Source organism: Zingiber officinale, chromosome 2A, assembly GCF_018446385.1.
Source record: "Zingiber officinale cultivar Zhangliang chromosome 2A, Zo_v1.1, whole genome shotgun sequence".
NCBI lineage: Eukaryota > Viridiplantae > Streptophyta > Magnoliopsida > Zingiberales > Zingiberaceae > Zingiber > Zingiber officinale.
Genome location: NC_055988.1, coordinates 117,625,323 through 117,652,596, shown reverse-complemented (window position 1 = coordinate 117,652,596; position 27,274 = coordinate 117,625,323). Strand labels below are relative to the sequence as shown.

Below are 27,274 nucleotides of genomic sequence, written 5' to 3'. Positions count from 1 at the left end.
GGTTTGCATGTCGCTGTTATATTTCGGCCTGCGTACCGCCTTCTGGATCCATGCCACATCTGGCTTCGTACTATCAGATCCAACTCCTTATCGGGCTCACATTCATCTACTTTTCTTGGTCACGAAAACTCGATCAACATCATTACTAACTCATCGGTCTACTAGAGGGTGCCGTCCTTTGGGCCAGGATATGTTTTCCATGTTTATTCTCCACGCACTTTATTATTCTACTATTTATTCACCTCCTTATATATTTTTGGGTCATACCTCGAGCATTGGGGTACCAGGAACCGGTGTAATCCAGTTGTTGTTTGCAAGTAGCGCGACCAGAGGCCTTTTGATGATTTAATCAATATAGAAGACAGTATATCATTCCTCCTCCCTCCTGGTCATAGCGCTTGATTAGCATTTCAAGCGTCCCATGGGGTTATCCGGAGTGGTTAGTGCGTAGAAGATTGCTCAATGAGATCGTGAGTTCGAATCGCGGAGCAGTCAGGACGTAAATCCTTGGTCCTCGTGTCCCTCTTCCCACTGCGCACTAGCTTCTCCGGTTACCGTGTTAACCTCTCTCGTGATGGTCTTGGGCAAGGTACGATGGAGGCGCTGGGGGCGAACGTTATCGCCTTTTGCCCATTGATTAGCATTTCAAGCACATCACCTAGTCACTTCAGACGTGATGAATCTTAATTGTAAAATTTAATTTGTACAATTAAAATTAAAAAAATTCAAAAATAAAAAATAAAAAAATTATATGTGACACGGAGACCAGGGAATATATTTTTTATTTTTTATTTTTTTTTTGGCAAGGAGGATCCGATCTCCTGTAATGCCTTCTTAACAAGTCGTTCTTGTTTCTTTCATGCTGCATGAGCCAAGTTAAACAGCAACACAAATGAAGATAGAAGGGAGAAGATTACGGACAGGAGAAAGACATGATCACAAAATAAGATGATAATGTGCAACAAAAAAATATAATAAATTAATTTTTTTACACATACGTTTCGATCATTTAAAACAATTCAGCATTTCTCTTCTACATTATAATTTAATTAGAACACTAATTAGTGAAAGAAACAAATCCATGCTACGAATTTCAATCTAAATCAGAAATAAATAGAGCATCTAATGCCCTTCGACTCAGGCAAAATCTCGCCGTCCGATCCCACCACCAGATTGCACTGCACGTGCAAATTATGGTGTCGCGTGTCCCACACCCTCACCTTGAACCGTACGATCGAGCTCAGCTCCAGCCGGAGCTCGACCCGTCCGGCCGCCGCTTCTCCCACCAATTGAGCTGCCATCGCGCTGCCAGACGGGATCGTCGTGCCGACAATCTTGCCGGCGATCACCGTCGTGTTCTTAGGTGGCTGATAGAACGGGAGCATCACCGGCCCTGACGCCACCTGCCGGTCCTGGTAGTAGACCGAACCGGACATCGCGCCGTAGTAAATCCCGATCTTCTGGTTCGGGTTCCGGTCCATGACGTTGAAAGAGAAAGCTAAGTCTGCCAGACCAGCCGGTTCGGCCACGCCGGGCGCCGAGAAGGCCGCGAGGTGAAACCGGGGGCGGTGCGGGCGGAGGCTGAGCCAGAGAGCGAAGAGGATGACGCCGGCGACGAGGAGGAGCAAGAGGACGACGGAGCAGAGGCACTTGACAAACCGGCTCGTGAGGCTCTTGAGCACACGACGCGAGGTCGACTGGGCTCGATCTCGTAGAAAGACTGCCATTGCATACTTCATGCATTCCTTCTCTGCTATGCTTCTTATAAAGATAAAAATTCAACCTTTTTTTATCCTTTTTATTTTTCTCTAACCCGATCGAAGAAAGGAATATACTTGAGAAATGGTACTGGCAAAAGTAATTCCAAAGTGTTGAAAAGAATCCAAGCAACAAACAGTCAAAAGTGTAATAAAGTATATAATCTGTAGATAATTTGACGTAAAATCGATTCATATGGACAAACAACGCTAATCTAATTGATCACGGAGCACTTCTTCCTGATCTCACCAGCTGAGCCAGTGAGCACGCCGACGCTGGCCATGCTGATCATGGAGTTCCCGAAATCCTCCATGAACTCGGCCTGCGAGGCTTCGCCGGCATGACTGAGCACGTAAGCTTTCGTCAAGGGGTGCGTCAGCAGAGCCTCATCAGATTCGAAGACCCCTCGCCTCTTTGACACTCCTCTGTAGTAGCTCGTGTCGAACGTCCGGAAGCTCCCTGGATCCATCTCCACAAACGTGACGGTGTCGTTGGGCTTGCAGATCGTCCTCAGCTTCGACAAGTACTCCTGGTCGAGCGCCGGGCCCTTGCCGGTGAAGTTGTAGAGGCGGTGGTTGATGGACGAGCAGTGAGAGATGCCGATTGTGTGCGCACCTAATTCAGGCAGGGTACTATTTGCATTAAGAACGGATAATGTTCAAGGTTTACAAATGGAACGATATGCACCTGATAAGACAACAAGGTCCTTCACGCTTAATCCTTTGGATTGGAACATGGAGATCAATGTGGTGATGTTTGCAGTGGGCTGTGGCAGCTGGTAAGTCTCGTTGGAAAACGACACCAGGCCATCTCTCCGGCCGGTTGCCACAGGCCAAAACTTGCCTCTGACCATAACCACTGCATCTCTAGCCACAAGAGCGAGGATGTCAGCGCAGGAGACGACTCCAGGACAAGCTTTCTCCACCTTGGCCTTCACCCTGTCGATGACTCCAAAGCCTCTGAGTGATAGATTTGGAGTTGCATCCTTCTCGGCCACATTGCCTTCTGTGGAGTTCAGTAACACTGAAGCGTCACATCCCTGCATGCACAAACTCTGTCATGGCCTGGTCCTAGTTCATGGCTTTTCAATTGTGAATTCCGATCAGAAAAAAGTTTAACGCACACCCTCACGAAACAATCATGGAAGTGCAACCTCAAAAGAGGAGCAGCAAGGCTTGGAACGAGGTTGAGAATGGAAGAGACCTCGGAGAACACAATGAGTTCGAGACTAGGACATGTCTTGTTGTAGAAATTAACAGTCAAGCCTTGTGCTTCTGCTGGCCTTGATACTGATGACAGCACAAGGCCAAAAGCCAATGTGGACAATAAGACAAAGAGAGTCCTCGAAGCCATTTTAATAAGATGATCTGAAACTCTCATGGTGCAGTAGAAGATGACAAAGAGTGCTTAAATAGAGTCTCTCATGCAGTGAGTGCTTAACAGTCAAGCAAGTGAATTGTTCCTAACACCTGTTTTAGTTCTTACATAAATAATGATATATGTAAAAAGAAGAGTTACTGAATTGGTTGGAAATCTGTTGGACTGTCAAAACTGAGTTGTTAAACAGTGAGTAGGCATATCCAGCACATGAATGCAGTTGTTACTTGTTGAGTAATAAAGGGGAAGAGATTACTTACAAGTCAAGAAGTAGAAGAGATTATATATATAAATATAAACTTGACAATTTTTTACTGTGAGGTTCTTTGCAATCTACCAACCGCATGGTACAAAAGAATACTACTTAGCTTTGATGATGCAAAAGGATACTACTAAGCTCGGTACAGGAGGCTTGCGAGGACACGTTAAGTTTGAGTCTCTCGAACCATGTGTTTTGCTTAGCCAGATATAAAGTCAGATTAGGTCTAAAACAATTGAGCTCCACATGTTATCCTTAATTCTCAGTATGAAAGGTCTAACAAGGCACAATCATTGCTACTGGTCTAAATGATAAACTAAATTAATAATAGTTAACTCATCAAACTCCTTTATTGATTTACAACTCATGTCAATAAATAAGTTTCTCTATTTGAAGTTGAAAATATGAGAGATAAAAAAACCCTCAACGGTTAAAATTACACAATTCGAAAGATTCAGATATGTTACTATGTATGTATTATGACATAGAGTATAATGCTGACAAAATTTGAGCATTGTCTTTCTTATACAAAATTCACTATTATTTGTTTACTGCAACCTCTTTTTTAGACTTAGGCTTTACCGTTGATTAAGTCAAATCACATAACATTCTAAAAAAATAACACTGAAATTAACATGTAGTTGCAAGACATGAATAATCTTGTGGCAGGAAGCAAAGCATAACTTTCAAGAAAGACTTTATCAGCTTTCTCAAGGCACAAATGTCCAATTTGAGCCCTGCAAACACCCTCCTACATGACTCAGGATAGCGCTCATCCTCTCCATTTGATGGAAACCTCCTCCAATTCTGCATCAACTGTTCAGCAATGGCAATCTCCTCCTACTGATGAGAGCTTTATCGTATATGTTTTTGATGTTGAGTTTGTTGATAATTATGCAAGTTGATTTACTGTGCGTGGTTGAGTGGAATGTTTGGCCTGCTTAAAGGTGTTTATGTGATTTGTCTTATTGCAACGTGAGCTGGTTGAATAACTTAGAAGAAATATATTGATGGCCTGTTTAATGTAGAAAGAACAATTGTTTTGTTTTGCTATTTTTTTTTTTCTAATATTCAATTATCCAACTTGCAGGACTGTTGAAAAAAAGGACAGTTTGTTTAAGTAGGGACTATTCAAGCTCCCTTAATGCATAGAAGGCATAGATCAAACTGCCATTAAGAAATAGAAGAAAGATATTCCTCTTATCACAGCTAAACAAGGAAAAATAATCGATTTTCCTTGTAAAACTTTATTCAGAATTTCTTTATACATGTAAATCGTTTCCAGCACAATTTTGACAGAATCCTTTTCAACTAATTAAAGAGTTCCCATGTCTGTTAATCATCCAAATCAAAGGCTTGTCCTTGGTAATGTACTAACATGGACAAAGGAACTAAACAAGTATTCTTCAGCACAAGATATCCATCAGTTCCCTCAATAAAATTGAATTCAGCTTCATCTTCTTTCAGTTCTTGCTCACTCATGACATGAAATGCAACACCCATTTATTAAAAACAAAATTAGCAAAATATTTACGTGGATTAACTGATAACTGAAAAATAATACCTTAACTATGCTCCTCTGAAGACTCTGATCATTTTCAGCAACCTGTTTGAAAATTAAAATGAATACATAATCCTAAAGTAAGTTGGATTTTAACTAAATATAAATCAAGGTTTTATATAACCTTGGGACTGGGACTGTTAAACGATGAGGAGGCAGTATCTTGCAAAGAATCATCCTCCTCCCTCTTTAGTCTCAGTTTTCTGCACTCTCCTGATACATCGACTATTGTTGATGAAGCTGAAGCAGCATCAGAGATGATGGAAGAGCAACTCACAACCTGAGATTTCTCTTCTGCTGCAACGAAGTCCTCCAAGTACATGGTCCATCCACTCTCCTCCGAGCTGCACGGTAGGCTGCTAGCAGACGAGTTGATTGATTCCTCCATGTCTCTGTGATGGTGGAAGAGCCATGTGGAGTCCTATTATTTATACACATCAACAAAGAAGACAGAGAGAGAACTTTAGGTGACGATAGAACAAACATTACAGATGGTTATACCTTGATTGTGAAATATCAACTTTTCCTTGTTCCTTTGCTTCATTTTCAGACCTCCCTAGTGCTAGCCTTGAATGATCATTCATGCTCCTTAATATCACCATGGAGGGGGGCTCTTCCCACATGGGGGATGCTATTAGATTACAACAAATGCTCGTGAACCTGTAGTCACAGTTAATGCAGTGAATGTTCATCAAAAGCCAAGGCCCTACTCACCCAATTTATTCTGAAAAAGGCATCTGCTTTAGTTGATTCCAAATTTTCAACCCCCACCTTAACCCTTGATCCAGCTACTCCCAGACTCCCATGTTCAGCATTTATACAACCAGGAAATTTACATGCTTCATGTGTTGAAGATTCTTGAGCCTGATTCATGCTCATTGTACACTTCTATTTTACAGGCGGAATGTGACAGAAGAGATGAGTCATTCACCAATGTTTCAGTGACATCATCATCTATGATTGTTCAGCAGCTTAGAGAGGAGGAGATTTGTAGGTCTTGAGGATTGAGGTCCCTTATAATAGAAAGGGACTGTTCCACATTGAACCAAGAAAAGCCTCTTGCCCTGCTGAAGAGGAGTGACAGAGGCAGGGACTGCATTTATGGCAAACTAGACTGAGATAGCTTGTGAACATTACAACTTGGCAACCACATCACTGTTTATTCCTTACTTGCTGAAGACTGGATTAGTCCTTTCTCTCACATTTAATTACCATAAAAAAGTGGGAGAGGTCCCCTTCTTGAATATTTAAGTAAGGTATCAAAAGATGGTCTGCCTAGCTCTCCCACTAGTCATGGCCATATTTTAAAAACTTTTTGGTGAAAAGGAGGACAACAAGAAGACTAGCATTATATGATTTTTAATTGATAATCACACGAGTTGGTAAACTGACCTTCTCTAGATCACTTAATCAGCTGGCAGATGAAGTAACAGTAGTTATATTTAAAACTCTTAGGATTATTCACAAATTGGTAGGTGGAGAGACTAGTTTTCTCCTTTCGCTTACCTGAAAATAACAGCTTTAGTAAAGACCTTCTTGGTTAACCGAAGGATATTAAATAATAATAAAAAATAATGCGAATAGAGAGGATGCAATTTTGCAAGACTTGTAAAATTAATCCACACATTTGGACTTAAGTAACAATTTAACCACATTTTTTAATCTTTTGCTGCTGCTCAAACAATGATAATGAGCATAACTACCAAGGGCTAGAGGTTGGTGAAAAAGGTACAGTTTCACTAACTTCTACAATGACTAAAATGGATACCTAAGGGAATTTTGGAAGAACGGCATTGTGATTGAATAGGTTCTAGCTCATGCTTTCTGTATTGAGAAGCCTAAAATTAATTCCTTGATCTCGTTGCTAGATGCTCGGTCCAAAGCCGTTCTTCCATTTGCATCTTTGACATTATAGTTAGCACCTGCTCTCTTTAGTTCCTCAATTTTAAGTTTGTCACCTTCGGCAGCAGCTAACATTAACAAGATATCCACAGGATGAATGTTTTGGCTTAGAAGTGCCTCCATTTTATCATATGTGCCTTCAACAGCAAGCATTCCCATATAATTGAAATTCTGCAAAAGGTAGGCTATACATAAGGTTTAATCTCCTACAAATATGATAGAATGATTTCACGATCATAAAAAACACAAACTTAGTGTATGTTTCCTACACCATTGGTATTATCAGAACCATATCAACAAAAATTGGCGAGCGAAAATTTACTGTAGGAACAAACAAGATAACAAGAATAACAAATATTGCCTAGAATTTCAACATACAAGTGTTACTATACATTTCCACACCCCTGTGCAAGGTTTTGAATATAATGCGAGTCAAAGAAATCATGGATGGTACCTCTTGTTCCCTCTGAAATAAATCAAAGTTTTGCCTAGCCACAGTAGACAATAAGGCACCAACTAGTCAATGATGATACAAGCATATGCTAGTAAACTATTGTTCAGAGGGTAGATCATGTCCCAGAAGACCCAATTTCAAAAGAACCTTTTAGACTAATTTGTGGCACGAGGCAATGTTTCAAGCATGCTAATTATACTGCACCTTGAGTTGATCCTAGTAGACCATGTTCACATACAGACTATTAAAATCAATCAGTTGCCTGCCAAATTCTGCTCAATGAGTTTAGTGTTTGTAGCACAGCAAAGTTTGCCAATTTGCCCAATCCCTGATTCTCATATCTACGCCTAAAAAACTATTTATTGCTAATTATTGTTGGGACCTTGATACCCGGCTAGAGGGGGGTGAATAGACGGTCACCCTCTTCATCGCTTCCTACGTTTGTTAGCGCAACGGAATACCAAAACAAACAAAGAAAAACTAAAACCTATATGCAATAAACAAAAACAATCAAACCTCTAACACGTTGATTTACGTTGTTCAGAGATTAGGGCTCTTACTCCACGGTTGTCCGTAAGGTGGACGATCCCTCAATCCGTCGGTGGATTAATACCCGGAACTCCGGCTAGCTTGACTCTCCTTATCGGTGGAGAAACCTCATCACAACACGATCAAGATCTCTTGGATTACATCTGAGCTTGAGAGAATCTATTAGGGGTTAACCACCTCTAATTTTGTCACTTAAGCCAGCCACCCCGAGCTCTATTAAATAGAGCTTGGGAGGAAAACACCAAGTTATTTTCCCGTTACCAGTTGGCCTCGTGTGGAATTCGATCGTTATAGTCCAACGGTTCGATACTAGTCGACTGGTGCTAGGACCAATCGACTGGTCCACTTCAGTTGAAAGAACAAAAGTATTCTATTCTCTCCCAGTCCAACCACCAGTCGACTGGTAACCCTAAACCTAGGGTTTTGCCCTAAGTACAATCCCTCAGCACTCGGCCTCGCCCGCACAAGCTTGACCTTGCATTCTAGCCTGCTCCATCAACTTTGCGTACCTTAGATGATTCCCCGTCCTTCACGCTTTGCCTTCAAGAGCTTCCTTCAGCCTTTTTCCTTGTTGCAAGGTCTTCCATTGCCAAGAGCTTCTCGTTCTGGGACTTCAGCCTTGCCAAGTCACACTTGGACTTACGTTGCCAAGACTATATACTTGGACTTACACCGTCAAGATTCCACTTGGACTTTTACCAATACCAAGATCCCACTTGGACTTTATCCAAGATCACACTCGGACTTTCCTTACTGTACCTGCATCCTTCACGCTCACAAGTGCATATCAAATACAACAATAATCTAACTTAAACCTTTGCCCAAACATCAAAACCTAAGGTCACACCGATTGCTCCAACAATCTCCCCATTTTTGATGTTTGACAACCCGTTTATCTTAGGGAAATAATATAGCAATACATATGCAAATAAATATGTAAATCAACTCATGCATAAATGATGGAACCTAATCCTAGACTCCTCCTTCACCTAATCTCCCCTTTGAGCTAGAATTTACCGCAAAGGTAAACTTCTCCCCTTTGCTAATAAATAAACAATCTACTCATGCTTATATCATGGAACCTAATCCTAGGCTCCCTCTTCACCTAAGCTCCCCCTTGAACTAGGATTTCTTGTAAAGGTATTTAGGTTCCCCACTTAAACCTAAACTTCTCCTCCTTTGTCATACATCAAAAAGAGCTCCAATAATATCCCAATAATTGGACTCTTTAACATCTAATGACCATAATTATCATGTATTAATCTCCCATAAAATTACATACATGTTTACCATTCTTTCGGTCATTTCCTATTGCTAAAAAATAGTTTCAACCTGTATCAGTTAACTGTCATAAACCCCAGTCGATTGATCTCATCGAAATAACCTCACAGAATCATTTTATGCTCGATAAACACTATTACCAGTCGACTGGTATCTGAGCCAGTCAACTGACACTTATTTTCAGCCCAAACAGCATTTTTGACCCAACTTTATAAATGCAACAAAAATTCCACAAACCTCCAAAATTTTTAAATTTTATGAAGATGTCTATTTTATCATATCTACTTGGAAAAAATATATATAAAAATATGTTGATCACAGATCCCAAGATTGACACAAAATCTAAAACTATCTAAATGGTTCAATTGAACCTTGACCTAAAGTCCTAGATTTGACTTTCTCTTGATGTATCTGCCCATACTAAACCACAATGCATCCCTTGCATTAGTTTATATAGCATTTATACATTTAAAACTAATTTTCATGCAATATGAACTCCTTTTCATATTTTCATGCATTTCATGCAATATGAACCCCTTTTCATATTTTCATGCTTGATACTCATCCCATATGTGTCAATTCCCTAGGTTTGAGACTCAAATCCATCTTCAAACCACTTTGGCACATTTCATGACCCATCCAGAATCCTAAGCAAGGCCCACTTGAGATCCATTAACCATGGGTCCCAACTTGACTCCTTGAGCTCCCCCTAGAGCTCTTAACCTTAGCCACCTCCCTAAGTGACTCATCCACTATAGCTAGGTCACATTAGTGCACCTCGGGTGACACTTGGCCTACAAACTTGACCTTCTTAACCTTAGACATCTTGTCCTTGGTTAATTTCTCTTTATATTTAAATGCTTTCCCTTGTCATTTCTAGACCTCTCCTTGCTATAGTCATATGCAACCCTAGCATAAGACTCTCCCCTAGCCTTGGAGGATTCCCCTTGTCATTTTCACTTACAATCATTGCATGTAATCTTCTTTTGGCCTTAGAGGACTCTACTATGCATACTCGCCAAAGTGCTCCATGGGTAATTTCCCTTTACCCTTTTTTGATGAAGACTGGTATCCCAAACCGAATATATCACTATTGGGTCTTTAACTATCCAATATCCTATCACGTCCTTTAGATCCATTAATGACTTGACCTAGGACTTTTTTTGTTGGCGCAGTGGAGCCGGCAAGAAGCAAGAAGGGGGTAAATTGCCTAAAAAAAATAACCCCTTGTCGTTCTTTTGATTAGTAGCACCGTAATAATAATGAATTGATTGAACAACTAAATAAAAGAAAATAAGAGGACACTTTGATTTGCTTGGTTACAACCTAGGTGGTTGTTAATTTAAGGCGTTGAAAAAAACTCTACTAGAATTCTCCTTTGTTGCAGGTGGAGAAGCCTCTCACAGAAGTTGATAGCTCAAAAGAAAGACTAGGAAAATGTACAATACTTGTTGTTCAAGTTCATAAATATTTCCTAACTCCAGGGGTCTTTTTATAGCTCTTGGAAAATTCTATCCATGGGTGGAAGGCGCTTTCAAAAGGGTTCAAGGCGCCTTCAAGCCTTTAAAGGCACCTTCGTCGTCTTCCAAGCCTTTGAAGGCGCCCTGTTTATGGAAGGCGCCTTCGGTACTGTTCATGGAAGGCGCCTTCGACATTGTTCATCCGAAAATGATTAACTTCCCTTATTAACCATTTTTGCTCCGCTCGCTTAAGTGATGCTCCGGCCACCCAACTCCGGCCTTTTCCTCGAGCAGTCTGCCTCCTTGGCTTCTCGTCCCTCGGACAGCCACGCGCGTCCTTCTCGTCCGCCGGTGTACTCTTCCGCAGCATCTTGTCCTTTGGATACACCGAGCCCGTTGACTCCCTTCCCGTACCATCCTTCTCGCTAGCTATGTCTTCCGCTCGACTTCTTGTGTTCCTAAGCTCCTGCACACTTAGACACAAGGATCAAATACAATAGGACCAAACTGAACTTGGTTAACCATATCAAAACTACCCCGGATACTAACAATCTCCCTCTTTTTGATATGTATCAACTAAGTTCAAGTTAGGGTAAAAAATGCAATGAAATAGTAAAGCAATGAATTAAACAAAAATAAATACAATGATAAAAATTATGGGAATTGAATTATCCTAACTCCCCCTTAATCCCCTTAACTTTTACCAATCTCTCCCCTTTGATCACATAAAAAAAAAGTAAATAACATAGACAGTTAGAAAATTTTAAAATAAATTTCAAAGGGTACATAACAAGAATTTTCAGTAAGATGATATTTTTCAGAAATAATTGTCAGACATTTAATAAATTTATAGAAATAACTTAACGATAAAAGAAATTTTAAATATTTTTTTTCTAATTGAGATAAATAAAAATAAAAAATGAAATTTAATCTAATAAAAATTTTAGAACCCAATATAGGTTCTTACCTACTGGATTTATCAAATATTTTAAAGGTACATAGTTTCTAGGGATTTTCCTAATTTATCCTTGGTGATTTCTTATGTACCAATTAATTCTATGATTATTTTTTAATGTTGATTTTTGAAAGATATTCGAATTTAAATATGCATAGTCATTTTCTAGTTTTTCTATTTGTGCTTTCAATTTTTCATTTTTTAAGTTTAGATTATCAAGCATGTCTAAGGGGCATGACTTTGTTAAGTTTAATTTTAACCTAGCATTATCTTTTTCTAATTGTACTATGTTCTTTGAAAGCATTTTAATGAATTGAAAAGACTATTTGGGAGAAAGTGCATGAACCTCACTTACCTCGTGTTTTGATGCCCCCCTCCTTTGTCGCAGTTTTCTTCTGAAGATCCTGCCCCTTCATCGATGCTCATCTCTGAGCCATTTTCATCTTCTCCTTGGTGGTCTGCCAGTAGAGCTAGTCCGGCGTAGGCTTCGATCTCAGACTCGGAGGACGACGATTCATCCCATGTGGCTTTCAAGATCTTGTGCTTTGATCTTGTTGGTCTTTTGCCCTTATCCTTCTCCTTCTTCTTCAGTTCGGGGCAGTCGTCCTTGATGTGCCCTTCTCCTTGGCAGTTGTAGCACCAAACCTTCCTTTTGCTCCGAAAGTACTTTTTCACCTACAAGTTATTAAATTTATTGGATTTTATAAATTTACTAAATTTTCTTGCGCTTCGTCTTTATCAATTGACGCTTTAGAGTCTGGATCACCCGTTCTTGCCTTTAAGGCGATGTTCTATCTGGGCTCCTTTGATTCTGCACATCTAGATTCGTGAAGTTCTAAAGTGGAAAATAAACTTTCTAATGTGCTTACCTCTAGATCTTTAGAAATATAATAGGAGTCGACAATTGAGGACCATTTAGGTGTCCTTGGAAAAACATTTAATGCGTACCTTAGGGAATCTCAATTTGTTACCTTTTATCTGAGATTCGTGAGTCCAGTGATCAACTCCTTCAATTTAGCGTGCAGTTAAACTACTGATTCTTCTTTCAGCCGGAGGTTGATCAGTTGGCTCCGGAGCAGATCCCGTTTTGCGAGCTTGGCTTCAAATGTACCTTCGTGTAGCTCCAGGAACTTCTCCCAAAGTTCCTTTGCTGATTCGTAGACGCCAATTCTGCTGACTTCTTGCGGCGGCAGCACGCTCAGTAGATGGAATTCGGCTCGTCCATTTGTTACGAAGTCCGCTTGCTCCTTCTTGGTCCACATATACTCTTCTTTTTCTACTCTTTGTTGGTCTTTGGGGATTAAAAAACCATATTTAATTATCAAAAGAATTTCAAAATCAGTTTTAAAAAAATACCTTCATGTGTTTCTTCCACAACGCGAATTCTCCCCTGAATTTCGGTGGATAGATGCTTGGTTCGGCCATCATCTCAGTGCTTTAGTGGGCAGTTAGTCCTTCTGAGGCGTTCTAACTCTGATACCACTTGTTGGCACAGTGAAGCCGGCAAGAGGGGGGTGAATTGTCTTAAAAAAATAACCCCTTCTCGTTCTTTTGATTAGTAACACAGTAATTATAATGAATTAATTAAACAACTAAATAAAAGAAAATAAGATGACACTTTGATTTACTTGGTTACAACCTACATGTTTGTTAATCCAAGGCGTTGAAAAAAGCTCCACTAGAATTCTCCTTTGTTACAAACGGAGAAGCCTCTTACAGAAGTTGATAGCTCAAAAGAAAGACTAGGAAAATGTACAATATTTGTTGTTCAAGTTCTTGAATATTTCCTAACTTCAGGGCCTTTTTATAACTCCTGAAAAATCCTATCCATGGTGGAAGGCGCCTTCAAAAGGGTTTAAGGCTCCTTCAAGTGGATAAAGTTTTATCCACAACTCAACGGCAACAAACGGTTACTTTAGGCTGATACTGTTCACTGAAAGCGCCTTCAAACTTTTGAAGACGCCTTCGTACTGTTAATGGAAGGCGCCTTCCAAACCTTTGAAGGCGCCTTCGGTACTGTTCATGGAAGGCGCCTTCCAAGCTTTTGAAGGCGCATTCGACACTGTTCATCCGAAAATGATTAACTTCCCTTGTTAACCATTTTTGCTCCGCTCACTTAGGTGATGCTCCGGCCGCCCAAAATTGAGCTCACTCGAATCTAACTTCAGCCTTTTCCTCGAACAGTTTTTCTCCTCGGCTTCTCATCCCTCGGACCTTTGCGCGTCCTTCTCATCCGCCGGTGTACTCTTCCGCAGCATCTCGTCCTTCGGATGCATCGACCTTTCCGTGCCATTCTTCTTGCTAGCTACGTCTTCCGCTCGACTTCTTGTATTCCTAAGCTCCTACACACTTAGACACAAGAATCAAGCACAACAGGACATAACTGAACTTGGTTGACAACATCAAACTACCCCGGGGTACTAACATTTTCTACCCTAGCATGCTTCTTCCTCAAAGCTTGATTTTCCAATTTTAGGTTTCTAACCTTAGAATGTCCACCATGGACATTCTTAGACCTACCCACCTTCCTAGGCATATACCTCCCCTTCTTAAGATTAATGTCTTAGTTTTCAACTACTTTCCTCTCCTTAGGCAAAATAGATTGTTTTTAGTTCGGTCTACTCTTTAGGTTTGACTTCCTAGGGTTATTAACTATGTTAATTCTATTCCTATCATTATACCTAAATCCATAATTATGCATGGGTAAATAATCTACATTATTTCTAACATGCATGGAGGAATTAAAATTTGAATTAAACTTCAAATTAGGGTTTATCTTCTCCTTTACCTTTGGAGCTCCCCTTGACTGAGCCTCCATTCTTCCTCCACTTCTTTAATTGCTCCATCTTCATGAGCTCTCCCTTCCTTAGACACTTTGTGTGGTAGCTTCCCCACTCACCACATGTGAAACATCGAATTTGCCTCTTCTCCTTAGCACCATTCCTACAACTCACGTTAGTTTTTAAAAGAACTTTATCGGATTTAGGATTTACCTCTTTTACCTTCTTGAGTAATGGACACCTACTCTTGTAGTGTCCCATCTCACCATATTCAAAGCACTTGATGTGGGCTTGCCTGTTCTTCTTCTCAGTAGTTGAAGTTGAGGGTTGAGCTTTCAAGATCTCCTCTATCTCGGATTGCTCTTCTTCTTCTTCCGTCAAAGATATGGACAATTTCACATCCTCCTCCTCTTCGGATGTTGAGCATGTCTCTGCATCCGATTGGTCCTTCTACTCCTCTTGGACCAATGAGCCCTTCTCCTTGGGTTCCTCCACTCCTTGGACTCGTGTAGGGTCTTTATAAAGCGCAATTACTTTGCTCTATAACTCATGAGTACACTTAAACTCACCTACACATGACACAATATTAGGAGGGAATAAATTCAACACAATTATAGTTACCTCCTTATCTGTCTCCCATTGCTCCCTTTCTTGGTCTAATACCGAGGTTGGAGACGCTTCCCCTTCTTGTCCATTGGAACTTTGAAAGAAACTTCCAACGTGGTCCAATAGTCTCAATCCATTTGGAACCACGTCTCCAACCACTTCCTCCAATACTCGAAATCATCTTGATCGTATGAAGGTGAGATTCGGATATCCGATCCTTTAGGTACTTCCGACTCCATCTTCTTCCTCTAGCACTTGCTCCGTCCGGAGATTAGTCCAATGAAGAGCGACCCCGCTTTGATACTAATTATTGGGACCTTGATGCCTGGCTAAAGGGGGGAAAATAGATGGTCACACTGTTTGATCGCTTCCTATGTTTGTTAGCGCAGCGAAATACTAAAACAAACAAAGGAAAACTAAAACCTAGAGGCAATAAACAAAAACAATCAAACCTCTAACACGTTGATTTACGTGGTTCAGAGATTAAGGCTCCTACTCTACGACTATCCATAAGGTGGATGATCCCTCAATCCGTTGGTAGATTAATCCCCCGAACTCTGACTAGCTTGATCCTCCTTATTGGTGGAGAAACCTCACCACAACTCGATCAAGATCTCTTGGATTACCTCAGAGCTTGGGAGACTCTATTAGGGGTTAACCACTTCTAATTTCGTCACTCAAGCCAGCTACCCAAGCTCTATTAAATAAAGCTTGGGCAAGCTATTTTTCCGTTACCAATCGACTAGTAGAGACACCAATTGACTAGCATTGTGTGGAATTAGACCTTTACAACCCAATAGCTCGATACCAGTTGATCAACCCACTTCGGTTGAGAGAACATGAGCATTCTGTTCTCTCCCAGTGCAACCACCAATCGACTGGTAAACCCTAAACCTACGATTTTACCCCAAGTACAATCTCTTAGCACTCGTCCTCGCTCAGCACTCGTCCTCGCTCATATAACCTTGACCTTGCCTTCTAGCCTCCTCCATCAGCCTTGAGTTCCTCAGATGTTTCCCCATCCTTCGCGCTTTACCTTCAAGAACTTCCTTCGGCCTTATCCTTGTTGTCGGGTCTTTCAATGCCAAGAGCTCCTCGCTCCGGGACTTCAACCTTACCATGTCACACTTGGACTTACGTTGTCAAGACTATATACTTGGACTTACACTGCCAAGACTCCACTTGAACTTTCACCATTACCAAGATCCCACTTGGACTTTGCCTTTCCCAAAATCAGTACCTATATTCTGCATGCTCACAAGCGCATATCAAATACAACAATAATCTAACTTAAATCTTTGCCTAAATATTAAAATCTAGGATAACACCGATTGCTCAAACAATTATTTATTCATAGGATTCAAAACTTTATTCAAAAGCACGAAACCTGAAACCTTGAAAGGTCTAAATGCAGTTATTTTTTCTATATTAAGTTTTAAACCAAATAGAAATACACTTCATTTCTTTTATTAATGTTCACACTTCCAAAGGCTGGTAATCAAATAATAGAAGAAACTGAGTATAGCCCTCCTATCAAACTTCAGATTTCAGAATAAGCAAAAATCTGCAAGAAGTAAGTTTTGCAAACATAAATTTGATGTACAAAATTATGGACTTTAAGTACCAAATTTAGACATGATGAAATATGTAAAATCCATGCAAGTTATAATTAAACAAGTGTACCATTTTATCTCAACTTCCAAGTGGGCTTGCGTGCACTAAAACTCTAGCTATGGTCTCGGTGTTAGTAACTTGCAGATTGTGATAATGATCTTACACAATCGGAACGAATTCAAGCTTATTACCCTTGCCTAGTATGGCTTACAAAATTTCCTATTGGGTTCTTCAAGAATTTCAGCATCTGAATCCAACGGTAGACTCCGTTGAAACCTCCGAGATAGATTAAACTATGAAATACCAAATGCATATGCTTTAGTCTTTGTTTGATATGTAGTAGAATGAATTATGTGTTAATTTTCAGCACCAGAATTCCAACCGCAGCACCCAGCTTAACAACTTTACAAGATTTCCATGACATGGTACATGATTCTAAGATCCTGTGACATTACTACTCATACCATACATCATGGAGCCTGATGGAGTAACCATCACCAATGTTCTAGATGAAAGCACATAGATAACATCATACTGCAATATTAATATCTACTTTCCCATTCCATATGGTTCCCTGAAGTCGTTTCTCTTTTCCCCATTACCATTTTTGGCATACCAATTTTTATGCCCTTTCACCAATCATAGGACCATGAGGTTCTCGTCGTCCCAACTTTATGTCCCAGAGCACGTTACAAAACCCTAAATTACCAATACAAGGAATGCTGCCGGATTACAAGTAAAAGCTCACATGTTCTACATCATCCCGATCGAAATCATCCCGCTTCTGACTTCCATTTATACCAGCTCCTTCAGAGACGATTCCCCGGTTGAAACCAGCAAGTAAGGTGAGATGTTTATTGATTTTCTTCCCGTTATCCAACCCAGATAGCAGTATCGTAACCCACTAACGACTCGCACTTTGATTCGAACGCTCGCGCGGATCCACAGCGGAGCCCATTTCACCCGCACTTAGATTCAAATTCTCTAAAATAATTTATAAAAAAAATATCATTTTTTTTTATTTGATATGATATTAAAAACATGCTTTTTCTCTCCTCTTTTGCTTTCAGAGCTTAGTTGTAGGTTTCAACTAAGCGATAACTTGTACATAAGCAATTTGAGCAGAATTAGGCATCAGTGACTCAGTGTGCTAAATCTACATTAAATTCTAATAATTAATCTAAAAGTAGGAATGCGAGAGAGAAATAGATCAAAGAATTTTGATGAGCTAGTGAACTTGTACAACTCAAAGTTTAATAGTATCATACTGACAAACACTGGAAACTGTCAATCATCTCAACACACACATGACAAAAATTTCATTTGACAAGACCTACAAGCATAAAATACTTACAAGACGTGTAACTGTGTAAGCAAGAAATTGTTTTATAGAGCAGAAGACAATTGTTAGGAAAGAAACCAAGACCAAGAGATCACCATGCTGCATCTCCCAATTCTTGAGCACCACCAGCCCACAATCAGGTAAGTCGACGTGCAATTCACTGTGTGTCCAAGTCAGATTTCTAGTCTGCATCGGTATTGCATAATTTTCCATGGTACCTGCAATGAGACTATATCCCACCCAAGCATGATGATCTCCAAACAGAAATGCTAAAATTTAATCCTTTGTGCAGTGTGCATCGGTACCATGCCGACTGCAATGATGATAACCCATACTACTAAGGAACTTCCTGATCTGATCTATGGTCGTGTTGCTTGCCTGGAGTAACCTTTCATCTTCCTCATATATAAGGTAAGGAGCTTCACTTTTGCCTCTAGACAAGAGCTTGGAGGCACCTCTAAGGACATGGTACTCCCACCCCTGAACATCAATCTTGATTATCAGAATCCGCTCTGCTTCAGGAAGTACCTCATCCAATGGCACTGTTGCCACTTCCACAGCAACCTCTTGGTTAGATTTGAATGCAAGCTTAGCTCCAGTTGCAGAGATTGCACTGTTGTCAAGCCGGCCGACCAACTAAATCATCATGAAAAAAAATATACTTTAATCAGCAAGTCCTCAACTGTGCTGCTATCTTTCATATGATGCATATTTAGACCAATTATGATTTACTAACCAACAGAACAATCAAATTGATCCATAAATCCTACCCTTTAATTGTTTCCCCGACCTATCCTTCCCTCAAAGCCGTCGTAGCTTCCACGCCTCTGTCAAGTGCTGCCTTGCCTTGCCTCTCCCTCAGGGGTAATGTGATTGGTAGCCGAGGCCTCTACCTCTCCCTTTTATGTGGTAATGTTATGCAGTTCTATGGCTTCAGATCATAAGGATCTATTTGGCACTAGTGTACAAGCTCTTGCGTGTTTCATCCAACACAACTAAGCACAATGATTCCAACAATGTAGTTTCTGTACGTGTGCTTATCATAACATGAATACGGTCTTGTATGAACCAAATTTGGATAACCAAATTTATTGAGGTTTTTTGCTTAAGTAGCCCTAAGACAAGAAAGGACATTCGGCATTATTGAATTTGTAGAAGGAAGTACTGCAAATCAATATTGTTTGTTTGATTCCTCATCCTTAGTCAATCGAAAGCTAAAAAATCTTAACTTTCTCCAAGGTCAATACGTGCAAAGAAAATCACTAATAATGAATCCGAATGCTCAACAATTCAGGCGATGATCGATGCTTACCTTGTGGAATGTAATGTTCCCGATCCGATCGGAGGCAGCCGCAGCATATAGAGTTACCCGATCCCCTGCCCGATTCAAAAACATGCCGTCGCAGATCCTCTGCAGATTCTCAAACACCGGCTCGAAAGCGACCACTCTGAAACCCATCGCAGCCGCCGCGAAGGTCGCCATCCCGACATTGGCCCCCACGTCCACCACCAACCCCTCATCCCTCTCCTTCCCCTCCAGAAACTCTTGCAACGTCGCCGAAATGTCAGGACGGCGAAAGGGCTTCCCCTTGAGCATGCGGGCTATGTTCTTGTGTGGCTTCTCCGGGAGGGATCCGAAGTCAGAAAGAGAATACAGGAATGGGTGCTTGACGCCCTCGACGAGGCTGGCAAATACCGGCGACGCCTGCGGGCAGGCGTGGCAGTCGAAGGGCCGGATCCCGGCAGGGGATAGGGCGAAGGTCTCACGGCCGCGGAGGGGTGTGGATCTGGAGGAGGAGCAGAAGAAGAAGAGGAATAGGAGCAAGGACGTGGAGAGGAGCAAGGAGATTAGGGTTCTCGGGGAGAAGAGGTGAGAGGGCTTCTCCCTCCTCCACGCGTTCGCCATTGCTGCAATCAGAAAGGAACTGCACTAGCTCACCGTAACAGCTCACTGTAACAGCTTTGATGAAAAAAGGAGTTTCGGATATCCGGCCCAGCCCACGTATAATGCGCGCACTGAATAATCTGTGCGGGCGTGCGCATGGGTGGAACATCAGGCGGCATCAAAGACAAATGATCGCCTACTGGGTACTGGCAGTGTACATCTTCTCCGCTTACCACTTTTCACGGTCTGTCATCGACTCATCCCTTTGTTTCTAGGGTTAGGGTTCTTTCCGACCCGCCCTTCCTTTCATCACGTCCCGATCCTTCTCGTGTTTATCCGTCTATCGAATTGTGAGCGTGGCGGGACTCTGGCAATCGATTTGCATCCTTCATATCCCGATTTGAACGCCGGACTTTTCGATCGTTGGCCGTTTCCTTAGCTCTAGAATGATGCAGACGGGTGGTGGAATGGTTCATCCCCCGCCAATGGTACCGCCGCCGATGGACCAGCAGCAACCTCCCCAGCAGTGGATGATGATGGCGCCGCCTCCTCCTCCCCCTCAAGTGCAGTACTACCAGACTGGCCCAGCTCCGCCCATGTGGAACCAGCAGAGTTCCCAGGTGCCACCGCCGGCCCCCCAGTTCCAGGTCTCGCCATCGATTCCACCTCCCCAGATGCAGTACCAGGCAGCGTCAGCTCCATCCCCGGACCAAGCATTGGCACCGCAGCCTTCTTCAGCTGATGGGACTCAGACGCTTTGGATTGGTGAATTGCAGTATTGGATGGACGAGAATTATCTCTACAGTTGCTTTGCTCATAGTGGAGAGGTCTCTGTCTCTGTCTCATTCCATTTTCGTTTTTTATGCTATTTTTTCTTAGTTTATCTGATATTATTGTTCCGAATTAATAATCTTATGTACTGGTTGAAATTTTGATAGCTATGATAATATTTCCATGTTTGTGTGGCTATTTTTAAGAATATGTTTCTTACACAAGTACAAAGTTTGGTTGCCAATGAAGCATTACCATTTGTATGAATATGATCAAGTTTTTCATTGGAGATTTAACAGTTTTTTAGGATTGATTATGTTGTCAGATATTGAAAATTGAGATTTTTTTGGGTGAGTAGGAGTTAACTGAATATAAGCCATCTTCAAAATCAGGCTACTGAGTCCTTTTTGTTGTTGTTTTTATGTTGTAGATGGTCTGAATTCTGATATGATTGATTCCCCTTTTTGTAATAGATAAATTGTAAAGTAGTGCAGTAAGCCAATGTTCTTAAACAACTAGTCACTATGGACATGTACTGTAATGGTTTTGATATTTAATAAGCAGCATACAACATGATTTCTCAACTTTAATTCTAAATGTAACACGGAATCCTCAATTAGTATTAATGTTGTACGAGTTCTGTTCATTTAATGGGCTAATCCATTTTGCTGAATTTTGTATAGTGCATAGGATTAGCCTTCAGATTTCTTGATCATTTACAGTGTCTTGCTAACTGGTTAGCTATCTTACTATTTTCTTAGGAATGGATTTGCAAATGATTATATCTGAAATTTGATGAAAAACTGCTACAATATCAAATTTACTTGTTCTAATATAATGCCAGTTTCTGTCTCAAATAGCTGATTTTTTAATTTGTTACACAGCTTGAGTGTGTGCTTATTCATAATGCTTTGTAAAGTAGTGCAGTAAGCCAATGTTCTTAAACGACTAGTCACTATGGACATGTACTGTAATGGTTTTGATATTTAATAAGCAGCATACAACATGATTTCTCAACTTTAATTCTAAATGTAACACGGAATCCTCAATTAGTATTAATGTTGTACGAGTTCTGTTCATTCAATGGGCTAATCCATTTTGCTGAATTTTGTACAGTGCATAGGATTAGCCTTCAGATTTCTTGATCATTTACAGTGTCTTGCTAATTGGTTAGCTATCTTACTATTTTCTTAAACAACTAGTCACTATGGACATGTACTGTAATGGTTTTGATATTTAATAAACAGCATACAACATGATTTCTCAACTTTAATTCTAAATGTAACACGGAATCCTCAATTAGTATTAATGTTGGACGAGTTCTGTCCATTCAATGGGCTAATCCATTTTGCTGAATTTTGTATAGTGCATAGGATTAGCCTTCAGATTTCTTGATCATTTACAGTGTCTTGCTAACTGGTTAGCTATCTTACTATTTTCTTAGGAATGGATTTGCAAATGATTATATCTGAAATTTGATGAAAAACTGCTACAATATCAAATTTACTTGTTCTAATATAATGCCAGTTTCTGTCTCAAATAGCTGATTTTTTAATTTGTTACACAGCTTGAGTGTGTGTTTATTCATAATGCTTTGCCTCCTGTGCATTTGTAGTATGTGTTTTGTTTACTTTTACAGTTGTGCTTGACAGGACCTTCGATTTTTGTTTTAATATGGGTGCAATGATTCATGCTACATTGTGGGTGTATTAATTTTCTTGTTTGTCTTTTCTGATTCCATGTTTGTAAAAATTCTAGGTTATTTCAGTTAAAGTAATCCGCAATAAGCAGACTGGGCAGTCTGAGGGTTATGGCTTTATCGAGTTTGTATCTCATGTTGCTGCAGATCGAGTTCTTCAAATATACAATAGTCAAGTGATGCCCAACTCAGAACAAGTTTTCAGGCTGAATTGGGCAACAAGTGGAGCAGGTGAGAAACATGATGATGGTGTAGATTATACAATTTTTGTTGGGGATTTGGCTGCCGATGTCACTGATTATTTGCTACAAGAGACATTTAAGAATCAGTACCAATCAGTCAAGGGTGCCCGAGTTGTTACTGATAGACTGACTGGGCGCACCAAGGGATATGGGTTTGTTAAGTTTGGCGATCCAAGTGAACAAGCAAGGGCCATGACCGAAATGAATGGTGTTTACTGTTCAACAAGACCCATGAGAATTGGTCCAGCTGCTAATAAGAAGACTCTGGTAACCCAACAGCAATTCTCTACAAATGGTATGTGATCATAGTTCCTGAAATTCCATTTGTGTTTACATAGCAGCCTCATTCTGTCATTGGATGTGAAATTCCTCTTGATTTATTGATTGAAGATTTAAATGTTCTATTTGTAATTGTAACTTATAATGCATACGTTGTAGTGAAATAGTGAAATAATGCACACTTTGTAGTGAAATAATCTGACCTTAGATTTATTGTACTAACTTCAAGTTGAATGGTGATGTTAAGGCCATTTCTTTCTTTCTACAAGTTTCCTTCAAGAACATATCCTTTGTGAAATTGGGATCATCAAAAATATTATTTAACAAAGAGCTCTTATAGAAACTTATATTGTCTAAAAGCAGGATTCCATACTTCCTTGTTTTAGGACATGGAATTGGCTTCAGCTGAGATGCATATTCACTAATACTGGTGGCCCAGTTAGGTCAGTGTTTCGATATTGTCATAATGTGTCTAGTCCTTTCTTGTGGCTTTATTGCTACAATTTTTTTAATATATTTATTGAATTATTGCAAGCTATTTTTTATCACAACTCTTTATCTCCTACTTGCCCCTGTATTTTAATTCTCTCGGTTTCTTGTATCTGGCATCTATCTGTCAAATTTATTACTGCTATAATCATCTTGCTGATCACACCTTTTCTTTTGGTCATTCATGCTTTGCATCTACCAGTTACTTTTTTCTTCCATCTACAGCAAAGTATTTCTATTTTTGGAAGAACAACATGTTATGTAGATTATTGTTCTTCGGGGTTCCTAAATTTATGACTCTGGTCCTTATCCTTCAATCTGATTGTGTTCCCTTAAGTCTTTACTTGTATGTAGCCTATTGCGCTTGTCTTTTAATAGAGATATTAAGATAATGTTTTGTTATCTTGTTTTTTCTATTAAAAAGCATTATTAAGAGTATTTCTCAGTGCAAGTCATTTTTTTGCAATAACTTCCCTCTAATAAATATCCAGACATGCCGACATGATTCCAGTTGACATTACTGGCATGCTTTTTCTGTTTTATGTTACTACTGAATTCATTATCTTTAAATTATTTGTTTGCTTTCAGTTGATTTATTTCAACTTCATGTTAAGAAAAATTGTAACCAATACACTTATTGTTCTTCTGCTTTTTTCTTAAGAGGATTGGAACATGTATGCACTTTTTAGTTCAAGTACAAGACTGCAGTCATTGGTGGAAGTGAATAATCAATTGCTGCGGAGTAGTTTTTGTTGCCCTTTATGTTGAGGAAGTGACCTATCAGTGGTTTGGCAGACAGAACAAGGCCTTGGTGCTTGGGAAACCAAATGGGGTCTTGAGAACAAGGATTGCTGGTTGGCAATTTGATGAATGTTAATTTCAGCTCATTTTTGTTGGGGCATGGTCAGTCGGTGATAACAAAAGAATTCATATGGAGGAGGAATAAATAAATCCTAATATTTTTTGCATCACTAAACTGTAATGTAATAATGGATTTATTTATATGTTAAAATAAATAATTGGATTGGATTGAGGTGGTCTTAAGGTTTTCAGGCTTGAAGCCTGAACTGGACCTGAGACATAGAGAACCTTAGGTTTCAGTGTGGACTGGGTTAGATCTTGGTGCCCTGTTGTGATTTTTTGTTCATCCTTATTTCTGCATAACATTTTGTTGAAAAACACTAATTAAGGTGTGACACTGTAAAATATTATTAGTTGACATCCCAATTCCTATTGAATGATCTAGTTTTGGATCAGGCCTGTAAAACACTAATTAGCATCATCAATTTCTTGGTGGTGTCAGTTTGATTCAATTGAGCTTGATTTGGCTGGCCAAATTCACTGTACTTGGTCATTTTTAGCTCAGCTCAACAAATGGTTGGCTAAGTCTATCTAAACTAAAAGTTCAATGCCTGGGCAGCATGGGTTTGGCCCATAGCATGTGTTACCAGATGAGCTCCTGATGTTACTTAATTTGGCCTATATGTATATTGACCATATTGTGGCATCTACTAACCTGTTTTCTCTGTAGGTTGAGGCTGACATATGCTAACAATTCCAAATCCAGTAGGCATTTACCTCTTTAGTGAAAAGATTTGAGTATAACTGAAACAGTTAAACTACACTGATTAAAACTGCTAGTGTTAACCCCAAGTCTGGATGAAAAAGGCTGAGGTTGCTGTCAGGTCTTGACAGCCAATCAAGAATATTGTTAAAATGTTATGAGCATGAATATTAATTATATTCGTTATGAGATTACATAATCTTATTTTGAAATTTAAATATATTCGAAGGAGAGTCTGTGTAGTCCATAGTAGGAGCTTATATCTTGTTATATATTAGGGCCAAGATGAGGCTTTTGACCACAGCATGTTAGCCCTGTTCGTGGTCATGCTATGCCAGGATAAATTCCTGCAATACCTAAAGTACAGCCTGGCAGGCCATTTGTGTTATATGACAACTGAAAATTTCATAAGTACCATATATATAAAATGCTTGCTGTGTTTGTGGTTCTCATTCTTAAGTCTTTTATAACAGCTTATCTTCCCTTCAATTTATTTTCATGATCATTACCTTAGAGATTATTTAGTTCTATTCAGAAAGTTATATTTTTATTTGCAGCTTCCTACCAAACTCCACCGAGTACTGACTCTGAGAATGATCCAAATAATACCACTGTGGGTACTTTGTTCAGCTTTTTATATGAATTGCAAATGCATTAGGCTACTGATATTTATCATTTGTCTTACACCATTACAGTTGTTTGTTGGTGGCCTGGACTCAAACATCACAGATGATCATTTGCGGCATACATTTAGCCAATATGGAGAGATAGTCCATGTTAAAATACCTTTAGGCAAGCGTTGTGGTTTTGTTCAATTCTCTAATAGGTGAGTTCATAATCGGTCAAAGTGGAATGTACAAGTAGGCAACAATGTAAATCTGGATGCTTATTATCATGTATTTTGTAAATTGATTTTTATCAGACCTAGTGCTGAGGAAGCTTTGAGGATGCTTAATGGGATCCAGTTAGGTGGTCAAAACATCCGACTCTCATGGGGCCGCAGTCCAACAAATAAACAGGTTGAATTTTCTCATATTCAATAACTACTATGGGTTATCATTCATTCATTCATTTTCTTGGTCATCAGCCACAACAAGATCCCAGCCAATGGAATGGAAGCTACTATGGGTACAACCAAGGTTACAATGTCTATGGATATGCAACTCAAGACCCTAATACATACACTTACACTGGATATCCAGGATACAGAAACTATCAGCAGCAGCCACCTCAGGTAAAAGCAGTTGTTAATGTTACTCTATTTTATTAAGGTTAAGTGGGAATCTTAAGCATTAGATCTATCTTGCTACTTATGGTAGAAATCTAAATGATCAAGGTGATAGCATGGGTGATAATACTGTACCTGTTGCCTATATAATCTTCTTCCTGCTCAAACATACTGCTTTTGTAAACCTTTCAGTGGTTGAGTTTCAGTTGCGTGATATTCTTGATGATCATACTGCATGGAACTATAATGACATATTAAGTTTGATTTTTGTTCTTTTATACTGGTGTACCATCCTTTATTCATCGTGGAGGTCCAGGTCCAAAAGTATCCCAATGTATATGGTTTTTTAAGATTTAAGATCAAATACAAGTATTTCTTTCTTGTATCCTTTTTTATTTTTTTAGATATTTGCCAATCCAAAACTTAATTAATGTGGTAATGTTCCACTAATCAATATATAAATAGGCCGTTCTTGTGTAGGTTTCATCTTTAAATTTTAGAATGTAAATAATGAAAATACCATGCCTTCAGGACAAAGCCATTGAAGTGTAGATGATGGTGTTTAGCTTATGGTTCTTGCTGATATCATGTGGCGTTGTAGAAGAATATATTACATATTACTTCAACATGGTTTTACAATTACTATGTTCCATGTGTCCTCTCTACCAACATAATCTCCATATAAATGCATTAAATTCACCTTCAGCGTCCTGTTCTGCAGGCTTGAGTTGGAGGGTACACAAACAATAGCACAATGCTGGTAGTTATCGGAATTTGAAGCATTTACTTTCCAGTTTTTGGTAAGGTAACTTGGATATAACAGTGTTTGAGCAATTCTACTGTAGGATGATTGCTCTCATAGTGTATTATTTAGACTCATGTTAACTGATTGCAGTTGGAATACTTTGTGCCAGTTTTGGCAATATCTGTGTCGCAGCTATTTATATACTATCTACATGCTTTTCTGTACTTAATTGTGGTCTATTTCGTGTGTGTATATATCTTCATCCTTGCTTCTTTCATTGCGTAACTCTTTTACTTTCGTGCGTTGTATGCTCTTTTTTGTTTTTTTGAAAAAAAGGTTGAATATTCCCTGTAATTAGTTTAATTGCTGATTTCTACTGATACTGGATTCATGTGCCTGTTTATTGCAACTGGATCACTTCGATGTTTAGTTTTCTTTCTTGCAATTTGACCAGCTCTGTTTGTCAAAAAATAA

General features: G+C 39.6%; 5 protein-coding genes across 10 annotated transcripts; 1 reads left to right on the top strand and 4 right to left on the bottom strand.

The window, feature by feature from the left end:
• Positions 1-1,008: 1,008 nt before the first annotated feature.
• On the bottom strand, positions 1,009-1,728 carry LOC122039932 (NDR1/HIN1-like protein 13). Its single transcript, XM_042599346.1, has one exon. The coding sequence runs from the start codon at positions 1,725-1,727 to the stop codon at positions 1,104-1,106; it is 624 nt and encodes a 207-aa protein (XP_042455280.1). The 5' UTR covers position 1,728; the 3' UTR covers positions 1,009-1,103.
• Positions 1,729-1,832: 104 nt separating this feature from the next.
• LOC122042064 (peroxidase 1-like) lies at positions 1,833-3,124 on the bottom strand. Its single transcript, XM_042601996.1, has 3 exons — positions 2,884-3,124; positions 2,446-2,797; positions 1,833-2,373 (listed from the first exon to the last, which is right to left on the bottom strand). Exons 1-3 carry the CDS (start codon positions 3,109-3,111, stop codon positions 1,973-1,975), a joined length of 981 nt encoding a protein of 326 aa, XP_042457930.1. The 5' UTR covers positions 3,112-3,124; the 3' UTR covers positions 1,833-1,972.
• A 1,470-nt stretch (positions 3,125-4,594) lies between these two features.
• Positions 4,595-6,429, bottom strand: LOC122042066 (vascular-related unknown protein 1-like). Of its 4 annotated transcripts, none has more exons than XR_006129143.1 (4): positions 5,670-6,422; positions 5,457-5,586; positions 5,080-5,376; positions 4,595-5,000 (listed from the first exon to the last, which is right to left on the bottom strand). XR_006129143.1 is itself a non-coding variant. In XM_042602000.1 (4 exons), the coding sequence occupies exons 2-4, from the start codon at positions 5,576-5,578 to the stop codon at positions 4,869-4,871; spliced, it is 522 nt and encodes a 173-aa protein (XP_042457934.1). In that variant the 5' UTR covers positions 5,579-5,586; positions 5,670-6,429; the 3' UTR covers positions 4,595-4,868. The 4 variants fall into 4 exon arrangements, 3 of the variants coding, with proteins under 3 accessions (XP_042457934.1, XP_042457935.1, XP_042457933.1); XM_042602000.1 differs by having other exon boundaries at positions 5,080-5,347; positions 5,670-6,429; XM_042602001.1 differs by having other exon boundaries at positions 4,595-4,871; positions 4,959-5,000; positions 5,080-5,347; positions 5,457-6,426.
• Positions 6,430-6,605: 176 nt separating this feature from the next.
• Positions 6,606-19,937, bottom strand: LOC122042065. Of its 3 annotated transcripts, XR_006129142.1 has the most exons (3): positions 19,211-19,871; positions 17,994-18,534; positions 6,614-7,028 (listed from the first exon to the last, which is right to left on the bottom strand). XR_006129142.1 is itself a non-coding variant. In XM_042601998.1 (2 exons), exons 1-2 carry the CDS (start codon positions 19,802-19,804, stop codon positions 6,771-6,773), a joined length of 852 nt encoding a protein of 283 aa, XP_042457932.1. In that variant the 5' UTR covers positions 19,805-19,937; the 3' UTR covers positions 6,606-6,770. The 3 variants fall into 3 exon arrangements, 2 of the variants coding, with proteins under 2 accessions (XP_042457932.1, XP_042457931.1); XM_042601998.1 differs by lacking the exon at positions 17,994-18,534 and having other exon boundaries at positions 6,606-7,028; positions 19,211-19,937; XM_042601997.1 differs by lacking the exon at positions 6,614-7,028 and having other exon boundaries at positions 17,857-18,534.
• A 33-nt stretch (positions 19,938-19,970) lies between these two features.
• LOC122042063 (polyadenylate-binding protein RBP45-like) lies at positions 19,971-27,029 on the top strand. The gene is made up of 7 exons (XM_042601995.1): positions 19,971-20,610; positions 22,313-22,790; positions 25,385-25,440; positions 25,523-25,653; positions 25,750-25,846; positions 25,915-26,061; positions 26,777-27,029. Exons 1-7 carry the CDS (start codon positions 20,230-20,232, stop codon positions 26,780-26,782), a joined length of 1,296 nt encoding a protein of 431 aa, XP_042457929.1. The 5' UTR covers positions 19,971-20,229; the 3' UTR covers positions 26,783-27,029.
• Positions 27,030-27,274: the final 245 nt, after the last annotated feature.

Excerpts from the sequence above, each read along its gene's own strand:
- LOC122042063 (XM_042601995.1), top strand. The coding sequence starts at position 20,230 with ATGATGCAGACGGGTGGTGGAATGGTTCATCCCCCGCCAATGGTACCG. Across the intron at positions 22,791-25,384 it reads ACAGCAATTCTCTACAAATG|CTTCCTACCAAACTCCACCG; the intron begins GTATGTGATCAT and ends TTTTATTTGCAG. Across the intron at positions 25,847-25,914 it reads GCAGTCCAACAAATAAACAG|CCACAACAAGATCCCAGCCA; the intron begins GTTGAATTTTCT and ends CTTGGTCATCAG.
- LOC122042064 (XM_042601996.1), bottom strand. The coding sequence starts at position 3,111 with ATGGCTTCGAGGACTCTCTTTGTCTTATTGTCCACATTGGCTTTTGGC. Across the intron at positions 2,798-2,883 it reads TCCATGATTGTTTCGTGAGG|GGATGTGACGCTTCAGTGTT; the intron begins GTGTGCGTTAAA and ends TTGTGCATGCAG. Across the intron at positions 2,374-2,445 it reads GGACCTTGTTGTCTTATCAG|GTGCGCACACAATCGGCATC; the intron begins GTGCATATCGTT and ends TGCCTGAATTAG.
- LOC122042066 (XM_042601999.1), bottom strand. The coding sequence starts at position 5,647 with ATGAACATTCACTGCATTAACTGTGACTACAGGTTCACGAGCATTTGT. Across the intron at positions 5,348-5,456 it reads GTTGATATTTCACAATCAAG|AGACATGGAGGAATCAATCA; the intron begins GTATAACCATCT and ends CCACCATCACAG. Across the intron at positions 5,001-5,079 it reads TTAACAGTCCCAGTCCCAAG|GTTGCTGAAAATGATCAGAG; the intron begins GTTATATAAAAC and ends ATTTTCAAACAG.
- LOC122039932 (XM_042599346.1), bottom strand. The coding sequence starts at position 1,727 with ATGGCAGTCTTTCTACGAGATCGAGCCCAGTCGACCTCGCGTCGTGTG.
- LOC122042065 (XM_042601997.1), bottom strand. The coding sequence starts at position 19,804 with ATGGCGAACGCGTGGAGGAGGGAGAAGCCCTCTCACCTCTTCTCCCCG. Across the intron at positions 18,535-19,210 it reads GGAACATTACATTCCACAAG|TTGGTCGGCCGGCTTGACAA; the intron begins GTAAGCATCGAT and ends ATGATGATTTAG.